This window comes from Prunus mume, linkage group LG3 (assembly GCF_029339155.1).
Source record: "Prunus mume cultivar Tortuosa linkage group LG3, ASM2933915v1, whole genome shotgun sequence".
In the NCBI taxonomy this organism is placed as follows: domain Eukaryota; kingdom Viridiplantae; phylum Streptophyta; class Magnoliopsida; order Rosales; family Rosaceae; genus Prunus; species Prunus mume.
In genome coordinates this window covers 18,829,111-18,841,306 of record NC_142700.1, presented here as the reverse complement: position 1 = coordinate 18,841,306, position 12,196 = coordinate 18,829,111, and the positions used below count along the sequence as shown (strand labels likewise).

At 37.2% G+C, this 12,196-nt stretch overlaps 1 protein-coding gene and 1 long non-coding RNA gene across 2 annotated transcripts in view; both read left to right on the top strand.

The window, feature by feature from the left end:
- The window catches only part of LOC148918987 (uncharacterized), a 70,705-nt gene that overhangs the window by 34,678 nt on the left and 23,831 nt on the right, over window positions 1-12,196 (top strand). The window lies entirely within an intron of this gene.
- LOC103326740 (receptor-like protein Cf-9 homolog) lies at window positions 7,464-10,575 on the top strand. The gene has a single exon (XM_089049279.1). It carries the CDS (start codon window positions 7,508-7,510, stop codon window positions 10,475-10,477), a length of 2,970 nt encoding a protein of 989 aa, XP_088905405.1. The 5' UTR covers window positions 7,464-7,507; the 3' UTR covers window positions 10,478-10,575.

Here is a 12,196-nt window from a genome sequence, read left to right as displayed (position 1 = left end):
AGGTGAAAGAGAGGAAGGGAGAAGTAAGTGCTGAAATTCTTATCATTTTGTTCACCTTTCAATATCTGGTACTTTTTTTTTTTTGGTGAACAAAATTTAGGGGGAAGGGAGGCTACCCATCTCGGGGCCAAGACATACCAAAAAAAGGACTTACAAAGGAGGTCTTCCCCCTTTTTTTGGTTTTTACAAATTACCCACCAAGAGGAATTGTCGCCAACAGGACACGAACTTAGGCCTTGATAGCGAAGAAAATGATCCTTACCAACTCAACCAACCTTCATTCGCCAATATTTGGTACTTTGATTTGTTCATAATCATAGCTTTATTTATTGAATCAAAAGTTCAGAAGAAGAGAAAGAGTGAGGAGATAGAGTTTGAAAAGAAAGAGAACAGTGGGGATGAGTACAAAAGAGAAGACTGTCTCGTTTTATGTGCAAGAGTTAATGCTATTAATAAAATAGTGAAATCAGTTTTTGACAAATACATTTCAAGAGTTGGATTGTTGTACATCTAGAGGTCGTTTGGTATGGCGGACTGTCAAGAACTAAACTAAATCCTGAGATTGTCTTGAATTAGCTCGGATTATACTAAGTTTGGATTAATCTTGACCTATGTTTGGTGCTGCGTTGGACTAAGAAGCTGGATTGTGAAAATAGTGAAGACCTATGTTTGGAGTTATGTCGAAGTAAAAAATAATTATTTTAATAATAAAATTTAATTATAAATAAATAAAATTCTAATATGTATTTTAATATTTGATATTTACTTTTAATTAAGGATTTTGACCTAAAAATAAATAATAATAAAACAAATAAATTTTAATATTTTTTAAAAGCTAAACTATCTTAGACCATCTCCAACCCTTGGGGTGGAAACTCAAATTTTGAGTTTACCTTCCAAATACCATCTCCAACCCATGTATTTTGGGGGGTGGAAATTTGAGAAATCTCAAATCTTGGGTGGAATTCAGTCCCTTTTTTGCCTGGTGATAATTTTGTGGGCCCAAAATCTGCTTTTTAATTATTTTTTTCTGAAGCCATGTGCATAATGTTTCTTGGGCAGTTTGTTCTTTGTTTGGCGCAACTTTGTGCCAAAAATCTGATATTGCTGGTTTGTTTTTTTTTTTTTTTTTGTTTTTTTAAATATTCCAACAACTATATTTGTAATCAATAATCATGATTAATTTTAAGCAATCTCAACGGCAAAATTTAATGATTGTCGTTTATTTAAAAATGCTTAGATAATTTAAACACACTTACATAATTCAATGAAGAGTTCGAATTATTCCGGGCATACGTATGGTATTGTACTTATTTTTATTTTTTAAGTGAAATTCAATTATGTTTTGGAATTTTATTTTTTTTAGGTTAAAATGTTTAGAAAATTAAATCACGAGTGTTGAAACAAAAATAATGTCAAGAAAAATTAACAAGAAACAAAATTTAGGGGTTAATCATTCTTAAACAATTTAATAAAGTTGCGGACTCAAATTATGAGTCTACAAGGTTGGAGGAAAAAAAATTTGAGTCCTGAAAATACATGAATAGTTGTATTTTGGAGGGTGAAAATTTGAGTTTAGCCCCAACATGGTTGGAGATGGTCTTATCTCTTCTTCATTTTTTATCTTTTTTCTCCTTTTCCTCCTTTTCTTCTACCTTTCCTTCCCAGCCCCTTTTTTTTTTTCCTTTCTTCCTGTTCTCTTCTTCCTCACGACTTTTGATCCTTCCCTCATTTTTGCCTTTTTCTCAAATTTTCTTCCCTGCCAAAAACTCTTCAGTTGTGATTCTCTCACAAATTTCATCAATTCTTTCTCTAATTTTCTTCCTAATCACTTTTCATTACTCAATTTGTTCATATGATGAACGATTCAACTCAATCTCATGGCTCACCATCATCTTCTCCACTCTCTGCATCTGCCATGGCTGCTTCAACTATTGCGTCAATTTAATGAATCATGGCTTCTATTTGAGGCCCCCCAAAGTTGGAGCCCATGGTCGTTGCCTTCCGAGCTCAAGGCCGACACCGTGCGCTATTCTGATAGCCAAACAGAGACCCAAGCCTCATCGTCCCTGACCCACATGTACGACCAGAGCTTGGCATTCGGCGACCATTAGCAGCAGCAAGATCTCAACGCGATTACTGGGTTTCAAGATTTTTCGTTGAACTTGGGCTCGGAAGTGGAGGACTTGGCGTCCATTGCCTAGACTCTTGTCTAAGTGAAGAAGAAGAAGAAGAAACTGTATCGCGTTGGACTCGCATGTTTTGTTTAGTGAGCTCGCTATTGTGCCAACCGTGTTTCAAGCTCGCTATATTGGAAGAGCGAGCGAGCCAATTTTTGTACTGTTGGGCTATATAAGCTCATTTAAGTTAGTACCCTTAGGCCTTCTCCAACTCATGAAGGGCTAAACTCAAATTTTTCCCTTTAAAAATTGACTATTTGGGTTTTATCCAGACTCAAATTGTTTTTTCTCCCAACCCTACGGACTCAAATTTTAGGTCCGCAACTTTATTAAATTGTTTAAGAATTGTTTAAGTCTAATTTTTTTTTTAGGGATAACTTTTCTTCATTTAATCTTTTTAAATAACATCATAATTTAAATTTTTAAACAATTTGACCTAAAAAAAATTGAAATTTCATAAATTTAATTTTATTCCAAAAGTAAACACACAACATAAAAAAACACACAACATAAAAAAAACACACCACATAAAAAAAAACACACACAACATAATTAAAAACACAAAATGAGGATTGAAACAATTAAAGTTACTATTAGAATTGTTAAAATAAAAAAAAAACAGATTCTTTGAAATCCAATGGCTATTTGAGCTGGAAACACAATGTGTGTGGGCCCCAGCAATACTATTTGATTTTTTTTTAAAAGGAAAGAAAGCCCAACGGCTCTAGCTTGTGGTGCTAACATATGGCTTTAGCCAAAACCCATCAGAAAATGTCACCAGCGAGGTCTCACCAATTTTGAAGCACATGGGCTCTGCCACCTCAGGGGTCCAATGAATAGTATTGGGTCCAGGCAATACTTGGACCCATATTTGGGTCCAAATTTGGATATTCCCAAATTTTGGGTCCTTCATTTTGTTGAGTTGGGAAAGATTTTGGGGGATAATTTGGGTTTGAGTCCTTGCATTGGAGATGGCCTTACCTGCCAAATGTGGGTTTGAAGTACTATTTAAGGTTGTCCTGTCTACTGAGGCCTCCCAAACATGCCCCTAAAGGCTAAGAAAGCGTCTCAAAATGTGTTGTTTCTTGTATAAAAAAGAGTACGAAAGTACGAAATAGCATACATAAAATCCCATAATTTTTGGCTAGTAGCATTTTGGCCCTTTGCTGCTAGTGTATTTTTTGGGTAAATTATGAATACAATCCCAGAATTTTTAAATAAAAAATATAATAAAAAAACATAAAATCAATAGTATGATAAGTTAAGTTCGTGAATGGTACTAAGAATATTAATATATGAATCAACTTAAGATAGACAATTGACTGTGGCCATATAAATACAATAAAAACAACAACTGAATATCATCATACAAAAATTCAAAAGGTTCAACATCTACGTTTGCTATGCTATCAAAAGGATAAAATCTTTGATTACCTCTCCATTCTCCTTCTGTTTTGCAAGTATAAGAATCGTAACAACCATCATAGTTGCGCCAAAATATCATGTTTGCAAATTCACTCGCCACCCCGATTGCTAGACTGGCAATTGAGGACGATATGCCTCAAAAACAGTACTCTCTTTCCCAAAGTTTTAACTCTAGTCCAATCTTTTCGTGATGAATCAAGCTGGTAAATATGCCAATAACCTTAGCCACGATCGCGATGATAAAATGCCAATAAGAATTTCCCATCAGACTCAACCAGGTAAGAGAATATTGTATAGGATCGTATCCCTAAGGAGGTAGAACAATCCACCATCACCCAATCTTCAAGTTGTATATCCAGCTTACCCACTAATAACTCCATATTTGTGCTTATTTTTTATACCCTATTCCTATGATTTGCATTAGTTTCTTACGTGAAATTGGTTGTTTTGATGTATTTAGTGTGAGTTTTATAGGAAATCGTCCCAAAATTTCAGTTGGAGCTAAAAAGAGAAAAATATGATGAAAAAGAGCAAAGAAGGCAGAAATTTGGAACTCGTGAAACTGCCTGTGCAGATGGGTCAACTTTACAGATTTAACTTTATGTGCTCAGGAAGAACAAGATAATGTGCTTTATATGCTTGGAAGGCTCAGGAAGTCTAGTTTCTGGAGAATTTTACGGTTCGTGCTTTTGAGTTTTCTACGGGAAGTTACATCAGTTTTAGTACCAGTGGGTTAGTGCTGACATTATGCGCGAGTTTTGACAACTTAGCATCACAAGTTACCATTCTTGGAAAGCAAGCTTTTGAACGAACTTGGGCAGTTATGAGGCACCAAAATATTGTGTTAATTCAATTATAAGTTAGCTATTTTTGTTGGGATTGGTGGCGTTTGGTCTGGTCAAAGGAAATGCATCAAAAGTCAAATCCTAATCACATTAGGAGAACAAATTCCCTATTCTAGATGGATTTAATTCCTATCTTCTCTCCAAAACCTAGAAGCTAGCCATCTCCCAACTTTTCGCACAGTTTAATCTCTTTGAAAGGGAGGAGGCCTTGTCCCCTCCCCTTTCCCTACCATCCCTGGTTTGTTTCTCTCTTGAGGTTCAGGTCCGAAACTCTCTTATTGTGAGGAGTTGGTGATGCGTTGGAGCTTTCATGCTCGTTGCTGGGGCTTTATGCTTCTTTTCTGGGCCTATATGCCTCATTTCCGCTTTACTCCCCCATATCTCCCCAATTCCAATCCTTTCAGTGTTGTCCCATGGCTGTCCTTCGATCGGTTCCTGCCTTCCTCCTCTAGGTGTATTGGTGTATACGACTTTAGTAGAGATGGAGATTCTCGGGCTGATTGTTACTCAGACATCGATCCAGCAAAGCGAGAAATCGCAAACATCGTGGAATTTGTGTACAGCTACTGCTCAGGTGCTCGCACCACCTCTTTCCAGTCTCTTAGTTATGTTTCCCTTGCTTTGGTGCTGCTCTGTTAGTGGTTGGCTTGTGGTGGCTGATTTGTGGTGGATTAGTTTTTCCTTAGTTTGACGATGTTTTGCTTACTGAGTTGTTTTGCTCCGCTTAATCCAGCTAGTTTTGTCTAAAACAAGGGACATGATAAAGTGGCCTCATTAAAACCTTCCTAGGACAACCTCATGAGACAAACCCCAGAAGATGAAAGACTACCACACATCTCATAGACTAACAAGAGAGTCCCTTTCAGGTCACTTTGGAACATTACAATAAAAGAAAAAAATTTAAAACTGAAAACTAGCACAAAGACCTCCAACACCCACATGAGAGGACCGTAGAAACCCCAAATAGTAAACCCACATGAGAGGACCGTAAAACATCCCAACTGTCAAAAGGAAACTTCTATGAGCAAAATCGTAGTCCTTTGACACCCACACAAACTGCAAGGCATATATCATAGCAGAAACTAGGAGAGAACACATAGGAGGAACACAGAAACAACAATAAAAGAGGACCCCATGAGAAGCACTCCATTTCAACTCAGAACCTGACAAAGAAAACCTTATATGACTAAGCATAGTTCTTCTGTTGGCGCAGAGTAGAGAAAAGCACCACATCCCAACAACTACCACTAGCGTCGTTGTTGCCGCCGCCGTTGAAACATAGACAAAACATCAGCCACTAGGTATCACAATTCTCCATAGAAGAGACACAATCCAGCTTCACTACTGTCACCACCGCTGAGACAAAGGCAACACCAGCCACCTAGAACACTGCAAAAATAATCAAACAAAACAAACATACAAACAGATCTAGACTATCTAGGGAAGGGAATGGGAGGAGAAGAGGGGATAAGAGGAAGGGAAAATATGGGAGAAAAAGAAGGGGAGATGAGGAGAGGAAGGGGAAAATGGGTGGAAGGGAGGAGGTTGTCGGCAAGGAGAGAAGGGATCAGGGTTCGACTAGTCTTTTCGCCTCTCCACCCAATTTTGTTTATATGTTGATATCATTATCTGGGACAGTTTGTTTGTTCTTGTTTATTTGAAAGTACAGATTAGATAGCTTCTTTGGCTTCCTTACTGGGTTGCTTTGTTTGTTGTCATAGTGCCCTCCCTATTTTGGGTGAGGTCTTAAAATGAAGTTCATCTTCCAACCAATTTTTTTAAAAAAAAAAAAAAAGAAGAAGATGAATCTACTTGGATGTAGATGAGGTGACTCTGCTTGAAGAGCTTGCAAGCTAAGGAAGACATTTAGAATTTGTTGAGTAGCAGGTGAGATGAATTGGATTTTAAAAGAAAATTGTTGAATTGGATTTAAAGAGGGAAATATAAGAATTAAATCTCTACCAAATTAAGTAATATGTGATAAGTGTACATCCATTATTTCTTGAGACTAGTGTTTCTTCAAAGTTTTTAATATAATCTTTTCTATGTTTTATTTATATGCAGGTACTTGAGAAGAGCCGATGTTTAGGAATCTGGCTAGTGAAGGGAAGGCACGAGAAGCTCTTGCACACGCATAAAGTTAAATTTGGCTAATGAGTCGATAAACATGGCAAGTCATAAAGTTAAAGTTGCACCTTTCGTAAAGTTAAAGTTGCACCTTTCATTTCACCCAAAAAAAGTTGCACCCCCTTTCATAAAGTTAAAGCTATTTCCTTTTTCATCGAATCGACCGAAAATAGTTGAGAGTGATGCCCACCAAATGCCTAAGGGTAGCGACAGACAGTGAAAAGACAAGCAAAACTTAGTGGTGACTTGGCGCAAGTTTTTTCCAATTAGATGAATAAACGCAAGAAAGAGTCAGCTCAGGTGTTCATCATATCTTGTCAACAGAATATAGATACTGAATCATCTCAATTGAAAAAATCATATGTAATTACAAGGTGCAGTGCAATTGGCAAATTACCATCTTCAGCTGTCACTATTGGCAGGAATTCAAAGTCAGTTAGGAGCATTTTGTGGTCAAAAGAAAGCAGAACATCGAGCGGGAATTAATCCCACACTTTCTGGTGTGAAGACACTTCATAATATTTACCAAAATAATAATAATAATGATAATCATCTGTGAAAACTAACGCAGGCAGGGGACAACCTTATCGTCACACCGGCTGGACTTCTGTTGTGGCCTTAAATAAAAATCTAGTTCCCTTTTACAATTGTTAATTATCCTGTGTACATGACTTTGCTCTCAAAGTTCATTCACAGATTGTGACAAAAGGCCAAGCAAATGTCAATCAGCGTCAAGGCCAATCAAATCAAAGCTTTGTTTGCAAAATTTTCCAAAAGATGTTTCACCCTCAATGTCAACAGATGCTTGCTGATGATTTTGCATCAAATATCTGACATTACAGATAAATCACTGTTGACGAAACTTGTTATAAAATCAACGTCTCCATTATAGAGTTGCTCACAAATTTTTTTTTAGATTTTGAAGGAAAGATGGGTTGGTTGTGCCTCCTCTTCCTGCTCTTTACTACTTGTCAATTTAACTCTACTTGTTCATCATCATCTATTTCTTCCTCTTCCTCTTCTTTTTCTTCAATGCATTTATGTCATCCTGATGATAGCTATGCTTTGCTTCAATTCAAGAAGGCCTTTTCTATTCGTACTCTTTCCTTCTATTCTAATAGGACAATTTCTTGGCAAAAAGGCAAGAATTGTTGCGTATGGAGTGGAGTCACTTGTGAAAAGATGACTGGTCGTGTGATCAGTCTCAACCTTCATTTCGGTGGGCTTCAAGGCAGTATCCATTCCAACAACAGCTTGTTCTTTCTTCGCCATCTCAGGCGGCTAGACCTCTCAAGAAATGATTTTCGAGGCTCCCCAATTTCCTCCCAGTTTGGTGGCTTTGTAAGTATGACTCACCTTGACCTCTCTGACTCCAATTTCAGTGGCCCAATCCCTTCAGAAATTTCCCACCTTTCCAACTTGGTTTCACTCAATCTCTCCCAAGCTGCTGTGACACTAGATACTCTTAGCTTGAACAGAATTGTTCAAAACCTAACCAATCTTAGGGAGCTTGATCTGGCTGCAGTTGATATGTCATCAGTTGTACCTGATTCCTTTAACAATCTGTCTTCTTCGCTGACAACTCTTATACTCTTTCATTGCCACTTGCAAGGAAAATTCCCACAGAGCATTTTCCACCCACCAAACCTTCGACAAGTGAATTTAGGTTCAAACTATAACCTCACAGGTTATTTCCCCAAGTCTAACTGGAGCAGTCCACTCGAAAGCTTAGACCTCTCTGATACTAGAATCTCAGTAGATTGGCATCATCTCACCAGAAACTTCAGGTCTTTGAGATATTTGTTGCTCAGAAATTGCACTTTTGTAGGATCATATCTTGCATCGCTTGGTAACCTCACACAAATCATGTTGTTGGACCTCTCATATAACGGTTTTGGTGGCCATATTCCATGGTCGCTTCTAAACCTTGAGAGACTCGAGGACTTGGATCTTAGTAGCAACAATTTTGTGGGTCAATTTCCAGAAGTTGTGCGTAACTCATCAGGGATCTCTTCTTTATATGAGTTTTCAAAAGGGCAACTGGTGGGACCTATTCCTCGACACCTAACCAAGCTCACTTTATATAACAACTCACTCAACGGAACGATGCCATCTTGGTTAGGAAGCTTGCCATCATTGGAGGAGTTAAACCTCGGAAGCAACCAACTCAGCGGTAATATCTTTGAGTTCCAATCTCGTTCTTTGTCACAGCTTGATTTAAGTTATAACAAGTTGCATGGCCTGATTCCAAGATCAATCTATGAGCTAGTGAACCTTGGATGGCTTGATCTATCATCCAATGACTTGAGTGGAACAGTGGAGTTCGAAAAGTTTTCAAAACTCCAGAGTCTTGTTAGGCTTAATCTTTCCTCTAACCATTTATCCTTGAGTTTCAACTATTTGAGTAACAGCACCTGGCTTGAACTTAGGACACTAGATTTTTCGTTTTGTAACATAAGTGAGTTCCCATACTTTCTAAGAGCCTCACCAAACTTGGAAGCGTTATACCTTTCCCACAACCGAATTCAAGGCGACCTTCCCAAATGGTTGTTGGATGTGGGCAAAGAGTCATTGACGTATTTAGATCTTTCTCACAACTTTTTGACGGGCACTGTAGAACTTCGGTGGACAAATCTTCAATATCTTGACCTTCGCAACAATTCACTCCAAGGAAAGCTTCCAATTCCACCACCTTCCACATTTTACTTTACCATATCAAACAACCAATTAATTGGAGAGATTCCTCCAACTATTTGCAGCCTGAGTTTCCTTCAAATACTTGATTTGTCTTATAACAGATTGAGTGGTAAAATTCCTCAATGCATAGGGAACTTCAGTCAGAGGCTCTCCGTTTTGGATCTAAGGAAGAATAAATTTGATGGCATCATTCCTAATACCTTTTCTACACGGAATGTTTTGAGGAATCTTAACCTTAATGGAAACCAGTTGGAAGGGCCATTGCCGTTGTCTTTGCTCACATGTAGAGAGTTGGAAATTCTAGACGTTGCAAGAAACAAAATTCATGACACATTCCCCAATTGGCTGGAATCTCATCCAAAGTTGCAAGTTCTTATGTTGAGGTCGAACAAATTCCATGGTGGAATAGGTAATCCGAAAACTAGATTTCCATTCCAAAACTTGCGCATCATGGACCTCTCCAACAATCAGTTTAGTGGTCTTTTGCCAACAAAATATTTTGAGCATTTGACGGCCATGAAAAACTTACAAAAACAGGAACTGAAATATATGGGAGAACAATATTGTGAGGACACTGTGGTAGTAGCAATTAAAGGCATCGAAATTGAAATGGCGAAGATCCAGACTTTCTTCACTACTATTGATTTCTCAAACAACAGTTTTAGTGGAGAAATTCCAAATGTAATCAGCAAACTTAAGTCATTGAAGGGGCTTAACCTTTCACATAATGAGCTTACAGATACAATTCCAGACTCGTTTGGTGATTTGAGCAATCTTGAATGGTTGGATCTCTCTTCAAATGCGCTTGTTGGTGAGATTCCGGAGCAATTGACAAATTTGACATCACTTGGAAAGTTCAATGTTTCGAAAAACCGACTTGTGGGGCCCATTCCTACTGGCAAACAATTTGATACATTTGAAAATAATTCGTATAGTGGAAATGTTGGATTATGTGGATTTCCACTTTCCAAAACATGTGTTCCACATCCATCACCGCCATCATCATTACAACAGGAAGATGATTTGGATAATGTAAATGGATTTGATTGGAAGGTAGTGTTGATGGAGTATGCATCTGGGTTGGTAATTGGAATATCTATGGGATATCTTGTACTCTCTAATGAAAGACTGAATGGGCTTATGAAAGTAATCGGAAAAACACGATGGGGTAAAATTATGAAAATTACACATCGGGGTGCATGAAGAATCCGATCCAAAAGCATATGTTGTTTCATATTGTATTATTTCTTGTGAATATTGTATTATGTGAAAGTTCAAATAATATGCATGAATTCAAGTAATATGCATGATATCTTGCACTCCAGTCTACTTTTGTCAAAGTGGAGTAATTTCTCATGATCCTGTATATCACAAAAAATAATAATTATTGGCATGCACTTCGTACATTTTCAGGAACCCAAAGAAAAAAAAAACACAAAATTTTCAAACGAAAAAAGATAAAGACCCACAAAACAAATATTTTCGTCAAACCTCTAAGCAACCAAATGAAGGGCATAATCGAGAATTCCAAAAGGAAAACTACAAATTAACGTATTTCTCTTTCTATTTTTTGTTCTGAACAAATTATAACGTATGTCAACACATGGGTATCTCACAGTCAGCATAATTGAAGTACCATTGCTACTACCCATGCCTTGAATTAAAGTTAAAACTTGAATAATAAAAAATGAAAAACTAAAAAACCAAATGTTATTAAATTCACAAAAGTAAAGGTATACTTCCCATTCCAATTAGAACTTCAACCAAAAAAGAAAAAAATACCTCAATTTCTGCATTCAAAAGAAAGAAAAACAATTGGCCAAAGGACAACCAAGTCCAGCAGCTCGGGCACAAGAACTAGTACAAACTGTTGTGCTTTTAACTGTGCTAAATCGAGATTCAAAAATAACCACACTCAGTAGCAGATCCAGAAATTTTTATTTTAGGAATTAACGTATAAAATGTCGAAAAAAATAATTTAGACAAAAGAATCTTATGAAAATGAAACTATAATATTATAATTCATAATTAATGGAAAAATCAACATTACTTTGAAATTTAAGGGAGACATCAAAATTCCAAAACAAATTGGGAGAGTTACTACCGACAGGATTCGGTGGTCGCCGGTGTGTGGGTGGTGGTGGTGGTTTTGGTGTGGAGGGTTAGGCTTGGGAGGAGTTTGTAAGGATAGATTTATTGGGTGAAATGATATTTGAAACAAATTTGGGGAGGGGGTATTGGGCTGCTTAATATCTGCTGGCCCTCTTTGTTTTTAGTATTATTTTACTTCATTCACATGGCCACCAATTTACTTAATTCACATTTTTTATTTATATTTTCTTGCATTTTTATTTTTATTTTTTAAATAAATTATTCAAGTACAAATGTGGTTCGGTGCCATTTGTAACATCCCGACGCAATTTTAATTATTTTTTTAATTTAATTATGAAATTACAAATTGTCCTCTGGAGTAGGGTTATTTTGGTCACTTTTTAATCTGAAAGGATTTTGGGGAATTGAATGGCACCATGACATAGACTGCGTTGAGATGAGTTTGTAGACACATAGTAGGCTCAAATTGGAGTTGTAATGAAGAAGTTATGATCTACGGAAGTGGCACAATAGTAAATATTTCGAAGTTCAATTTTTAAAATATTAGATTCCTCTTTCTCTCTCGCTCTCTCTCCCCCTCATGAATCTGCCTCTCTCCACCTCCACGAACAACTGATTTCAAACGAGATATCTCTACCATCCGGCCACCAAAACCGGAGCCACAACTTGCAAACTCTTCATCTCTCTCTCCTCTTCACATTCATACCAATTTCCAGACTTGATTCCAAGCGATAAAACCAAAAAATTGAATGAAAGGGGAGGCCAAAACCCGCTGTTTCAAAGCCGAACTTTTGTGGGTTTTTCCGGCCG

Coding starts and splice junctions, on each gene's coding strand:
- LOC103326740 (XM_089049279.1), top strand. CDS start 7,508: ATGGGTTGGTTGTGCCTCCTCTTCCTGCTCTTTACTACTTGTCAATTT.